The following is a 6758-nucleotide window of genomic DNA, read 5'->3' on the forward strand; positions in this document are numbered from 1 at the left end:
TAATTGAGTTAAAGTTGAGAGACCATTGCTACAATTTACTAAAAAAAGTAACACAACTTTCACGTCTTGTCGCTTAAGCGCTAGGCAGATGATCGATGCCTCAATTAATTCTTAAACATTTAAAAATTAAAAAAAAAAAGATGATTAGACGCTAGCTTAGTCTGCTTAAACACTAGCTGAGTCACAAGCAACTCTCACTTAGATAGAAAATAAATTTTATTTTGTATTTATTTTTCAAGAAATTGTAAGAGATTTGTTAAATACTTAGATAAACACTTGTTATATGCTTGTTTCCCATACTTTCAATATTTTCTAATACTTTATAATATTTATGTCATTCTATTTGCAATTTATTTACTTCAATACAATTATGTATTTTTATTTAAGTATAAGTAGACATTTATTTATACGGTATATAAATTAAAAAACTGCCTAGTCTCTCGCCTAAACACCTGAGCACTAGGCCTTTGCCAACCACTCGACTAGCACATTCTGATTTTCTTTTGGACAATCCATACTACACTAAGGAGAGTGGGCTAAATCTTATAATGATCTAGCAATAATATAATTCAAATTCATTATTGACAAGAATTGAACTTAAAACTTTTCATTTACCAGTGAAGAAAAATACAACGAAACCATAATACTAAGTGACATTATGCTATTATATATGGTTTTATTACTCATTGATTGATTGATGTTATTACAATAATTGTGGCCACTAATCCTCCATTGATTTTCATATATCATTATATAGTAGACGAGTAGTGGTGGTTGTCCGCAATATGCGGCTGGGCCCAATGTATGTAATATGTAAGACTGGTTGTAATCACATACTTAATTTTATTTTTTACATATTTGTTTGAAGAGTAAACTGTCGATTTGCCCCCTAAACTTTCACCGAACTTTTGATTTCCCCCCTGAACTTTTCGATTGGAAAATTTCCCCCTGAACTAATTTTTTTAGCCAATTTGCCCCCTACCGTTAGTTTTTCAAACATTCCATCCAAATTTCTGTTAAGTGAGACCATGTGCACAACATATGAGGGTAGTTAAGTCATTTCACTCTTAAAAATGATTAAAAAACTGAAAATTTCCCTCTTATTCATATCCTCAATTTTATTTTTCACTCATTCCTATGTATAAAAAATAACATACGGTGTTATTGTCTTCATGGCATGAACATTCTAGTAATTTTACATTATTAAAAAAAATGATTAAACAAAAACAGATCGAAGAAAAAAAAAATACAAAAACCCCAGCCACCACCACTTCCTTTCCGCACCCCCATCACCCACCCCTACGACATCCTCCCCCTACCCTCATCTCCCTCAACCGTAACCCCCACTCCCTGATTTGGCCCCACCCTCTGCTACCCCAATGACCCAACCCTCTTCCTGCATCACAAATCTCTCTCTCTCTCTCTCTCCCCACTTTCTTCGTTCCTTGCATTGTTCGTAGAATAACAAATAGAGAGGGGAAGGAGGAGTCTCTGTGTGTGGGAAGGGGGAGGACCGGATATGGTGGTTGATGGGTCTCAGGGGTGGGAGGAGGTGGTAATGGTGGGTACAAGGAGATCGGCGGTAGAGGTAAAAAATAGAGGGAATTTTTTTTTTAAAATTTATTTTCAGGTTTTTAATCATTTTTAAGAGTGAAATGACTTAACTACCCTCATATGTTGTGCACATGGTCTCACTTAACAGAAATTTGGATGGAATGTTTGAAAAACTAACGGTAGGGGGCAAATTGGCTAAAAAAATTAGTTCAGGGGGGAAATTTTCCAATCGAAAAGTTCAGGGGGGAAATCGAAAGTTCGGTGAAAGTTTAGGGGGCAAATCGACAGTTTACTCTTTGTTTGAATATTTGGTCATATAATGAAATGAATTAAAGAAGAGTAATAGACAAAAACTAATAAGAGTATGTGAGAAGTAAAAAAAGATGTGTGAATAACACTACCCATATCTAATTTTTTTTTTTTTTTAGGAACACCCATATCTAATTAGTTACGATCATTTCCATGTAAATTATATATATATAGACATACTAGTGAGAAGAAATGACGCTTTTTTTATTTCTCCTCTCAACATTTCTCTTGTTTCTCTCTATTCTCTCTTATTATCTCTTTCTTTATATTTTATTTCCAACACGACTGGTATTAACGTTGGAAATGAAAATTTGTTCTATTGGTCTACCCTCAGCATAGCGTACTTGTATGTCCTCGGCAGTCAAAAGAGGCATAGTGTCGTCATAGAGACCAAAACTAGAGTGTTTGACACTTGGGGGCTGGGACACTTCCCATCAGCTTTGAACAAAAACGGATAATTGAAGAGTTGCATTGAACAAAAGCAACATTTTCTCAGTTATATATAAATAACAAGCAAATTAACGTTCATCTGTTACAGTTATACTTTCAAGTCTAACAATTGAGACACCATCTCTTGCAATATTGTTTCAGCCTGATCAGCTGCTTTTATTTTTAAGAGAAGCATTTTCTGATAATCTTCAAAAAATCACACTTGGGAACTTGCAAGATCCATGACCTGCAAGAAGAATACTAGTTAATCAATCTTAATTCCCATGAAAATAGTGTGAGAAAAAGTTTAATTAAGAAGATGTTGGTTGGAAATCTTATTTGAACCCGAATCAAGTAGTCACAGATGTAGAGTAATGTATTAAAATTGGAATAAATTCATGGTTCGATTCCCGTCAGCGTAAATAAAAAATAAAAAACAAAAAACTCTTGTATTAATAGGCATTCCCTTTGGAGAAGAGCAAAAAAAAAAAACTTACTTGGGTCCAGAGATGTTTGCTCAGCCAGCCCATTGAAATGGCAAGTAGCTCCCTGACTCCTAAACTTGACCCAGTACGAGCTGAAAGCAAAGCTCGCATGCCAAGTCAACGAAACCGGTTCATAACACTCCTTTCCTGGTGAAAGAGCGTCACACGTCCCACTGGCATTCCCTGCAATGCACGCATTGTTTACAGCCGACCCCAGTTCTTCGTCATTCACACTCACACCCTTCGCCACCACGCACCACACCGCGCCCTTGTAAGGCCTGTTGTTTTGCTCCTCCGGCAAGGGCTCGTAGTCCTCCAACACCCGCTTCCCTACAATATATATACACATATTAATCAAGTCGTTAAAGAGAAATATCAAAAAGTTTGAAAATGTAGTACCTTATCAGCTAAACAATCTAAAAATTTCATCTATTCCACCTTTATTAGAGAAAGGGTATACACTAGACATGCGATTGAAAGTTTCATTTAAGAAAGTATGTAAAATAGAACCAAAAAAATGAAAGTATGTCAAACTTTTGAGTGAAATGTAAAGATGGTTTCATTTTGCACGTCAATATTTATTTCTTTCTCTTCATTCTCTTTTGATTTATTTAATCTAAATGCAAGAAATAAACAAGAGTGTTGGTGTATGGAAATCACTTCTTTAAAACATATATAAAAATTGGTTTACTAGAGGAATTTGAGGACCATGCCTGTCAAGTCAACGTCATAAATGGGAGTTCCATCAGCATGCAACAAGCCCCAGTGCCTCTCCGTCCCTGGTCCTGTCTTTTGATTTTCATCAAACAATGAAAATATGAATGTAGGTATGACAACACCAGGCCTAGCTGGTGTTCCAAGAGGTGGTTTTGCAACCATTCTGTGTATCAAATTGCGGTTATATGTGGCGGCATTGTGTATATTAGCACCGGGTTGTTCAATGTCCCCAGAACTAGGCCAGCCGGTTTCCGTGATCAGGAGCCGGATGTTGGGGTACCCAAGCTTGGTCATGGCAAAGATCAATGAATCAAGCATTTGGTCTAGGAGGTTAGTGTAGACCAACCCAGTTCCCGGGTCAGTGTACTCCATGGTACTGTTTCCTGTAAATAATGCAAAGTCTAGGCTAATGTTGCCAGGGTTTGAAGACCACGGGAAAAAAGGGTACACATCAATGAAAAAAAAGGACCTGGTCCGGTTCAAGAATCTCAGCATCGGGGCCATGACCGTATCGGATATATCAGCCCGAAACGTGGCTTTTGATGGTGGAAATGTTGATTGCAACGTATCCATGGCCAATGGGGTACCTACTTTGATGTTTGTGATGTTTTGTGATTTGAGGGAGGACTTAATTTTACTCATGGCAGGGACTAGATCGTACCACATTTGGCGATCTTGGTCCGAGGAGTTGTAACTAAGGACTTCATTGCCTATGAGGAGGTACCGGATCATGGTTTCGGGGTAATAGGGGAGGACATTGTTTCGGACCCATTCATCGGCTTTGGTTTGATCTGATGCAATGGTTGAGATTTCCTTGTTTGGGACCATAATTGAGACTTGGAGATTCGTTCCAGATAAGAGTTTTAGGATTTCCGGGTCTGCGTCATAGAGTTTCACACGGCCTGCGTTCATGGCCTTGATGAGCTCGATAGACTGGTTTGCAGACGGCAAATTGTTGCCTAGCCGCCCATAGTTTATGCCAATTTTGCTTGAGATCTCTGCAACTGTACTCAAGTACAGAAGAAAAATGTTAGTGAAACATGAAATTTAGGGTTATTAACTTATTACTATATAGCAAGGTGATGATATCTAATTACGTGCATGGTTTCGTATACTTACATGAAAGACCAAGGAGAGGGAAGAGAAAGAAAAGGAAAGGTGCCATTTCAGTTGTTGATGTTACGATCAATGCAATTGCAGGGATATATGCTGTTTTGCAGCATGATCTCTCTTATATATATCTTGGAGAATGGAGAATGTGAAGAGAATGGAGTTAAGAATATTGGGTAGTTTAAAGGTCCATGCAAGATATTCTGGGTTGCTATATTTGCTAAGTGATCTTTGTGAGGGTTTGGAAAAGAAATCTTAATACTCTTGTTTAATATGCGGTCAAAGATGGGGGGCAAACCATACAAATAAGTAGTCAAGTAATACTGATTGATAAAGTAAAAGGCAAAGGTTATGATATAAAAGATTATATAGACAACATGGAGCCTTCTTGCCTACCCTTGGTTCCATTGATTTGTTTACTAGTTATTTCTTTATAAATACAAAATCATCTCTAATAAGTAGGCACCACCATATTGATAAATTCTTGTGTATCTGATACACCACGTTATATTAGGATATCGTCCGAATAATTGTGGATTATTGGGTGATTTAGGCTGGAGATCAATGATATAGATAACATGACTAGCAAAAAAGGGAAAATTAGGATTATTGAGTTATAAGGGTTAGTTTGTATAATAGAGCATTCTTATAGTGGTATAAATTGCATGGTAGGAGACATGCAGATCCGTTTATGAAGTTAAGCTACATTTATGAAATATAATAGGGTTAATCTCTGTTTACTACCCTGAAGTTTCGTGGTTTTCAACATTTAGTACATCAAGTTTTTTTCGTCCCAGAGTCATACCTAAAGTGTTAATTTTGAGACAGTCTCATACATCCGTTAGTCAAACTGTTAACTTTGCCGTTAAATGATGACGTGGCGCCTATGTAGACGATGACTGGGCGCCACGTGTCATTAAAAAAATTAAACTATTAAAATAATTAATAAATAAAAGTAAAAAAAAATAAAAAATCCCCAGATCCTCTTTGTCTTCCCTACCCCGAACCCCTCCCTTCTCCCTCTGCACATCTACACATCCGCACATCCATCCTTCCCCCTCCCTCATTTCTCTCCAGAAAGCCGGTCCTAACCTTCGTCCTTACCTCACCTCCCTCCTACGCCCCCTTTCTTCCTCGTCCTCCTTAAACACAGCCAACTATCCGTTTGCCCACCCAAGCACCAACGGATGAACTGATACCCAATAGCCACGTTGACCGATGAACTGATACCCTTTGTTCCCCTTCTCGGTCGTCTCTCTCCTCTCCGCCATTGTTTCCGCCGCCACCACAATCTCACCAGGCTCATCTCTCTTCGCCGCCAACCCAAACACCACCTGGTACTCCCCAATCGACACCGACTCCCTCAACTTCATCCCCTCCGACTCCTTCCCTTTACAAGCCAAAATCAGTTTCCTCTATTCAAATCACACACAAATTGCCCAATATAACAGATCCAACAAAACCCACAACAAACGCAGCTTCTCATTTTTCACGAATTTACACTTATTTCAGTAAACTATAACAAATTCGAATGCTGCAGAACCAAAATTGAAACAGAAAATCGAGATCCAACTGAAATGCATCATCCCATTTTTCAAAAATTTTCTAATTCATTTTCTAGGGAAACAAACAGATGGTCGAGAGTTACCCACTGTGTGCCGCCATGAACTCATGGCAAAACATCCACCAGGAAGGGAAGATTGCTGGAGCGAGAGGGCGATCTGATCGAGGCGTGGGGGGAGAGGTACTTGGAGCTGAGCGAGGAGAGAAGGGAGGGAGGGGGTCGTCGGGTAAGCAACAAGGGCGGAGTAGAGAGGGAGAACAGAAAATAGGGGTTAGTCGCGGGATTGGGTGGGGAAGAAGAAACAGAGAGATAACCCAGATTGGTTTTTTAGGTTTAGGTTTGGTTTTTTAATTTTTTAAAATTTAAATTATAAATTGTTTTAATTATAATTTTTTTTATTTTATTTTTATTTTTTTAATATTCCACGTGGCGCTCAGTCATTGTCTACATAAGCGCCACGTCATCATTTAACAGCAGAGTTAACAGTTTGACTAACGGATGTATGAGACTGTCCCAAAATTAACACTTTAGGTATGACTCTGGGACGAAAAAAACTTGATGTACTAAATGTTGAAAACCACGAAACTTCA

At 38.2% G+C, this 6758-nt stretch overlaps 1 protein-coding gene across 4 annotated transcripts; it reads right to left on the reverse strand.

Annotated features, from left to right (window-relative positions):
- Positions 1-2318: 2318 nt before the first annotated feature.
- Positions 2319-6503, reverse strand: LOC126618724 (probable glucan endo-1,3-beta-glucosidase A6). Of its 4 annotated transcripts, none has more exons than XM_050286869.1 (4): positions 6257-6503; positions 3491-4498; positions 2790-3107; positions 2319-2539 (listed from the first exon to the last, which is right to left on the reverse strand). In XM_050286869.1, the coding sequence occupies exons 1-4, from the start codon at positions 6285-6287 to the stop codon at positions 2502-2504; spliced, it is 1395 nt and encodes a 464-aa protein (XP_050142826.1). In that variant the 5' UTR covers positions 6288-6503; the 3' UTR covers positions 2319-2501. The 4 variants fall into 4 exon arrangements, with proteins under 4 accessions (XP_050142826.1, XP_050142827.1, XP_050142825.1 ...); XM_050286870.1 differs by having other exon boundaries at positions 6253-6503; XM_050286868.1 differs by lacking the exon at positions 6257-6503 and adding an exon at positions 4614-5495 and having other exon boundaries at positions 2790-3102; positions 3486-4498.
- Positions 6504-6758: the final 255 nt, after the last annotated feature.

Source organism: Malus sylvestris, chromosome 4 (genome assembly GCF_916048215.2).
Source record: "Malus sylvestris chromosome 4, drMalSylv7.2, whole genome shotgun sequence".
NCBI classification, from domain to species: Eukaryota; Viridiplantae; Streptophyta; class Magnoliopsida; order Rosales; family Rosaceae; genus Malus; species Malus sylvestris.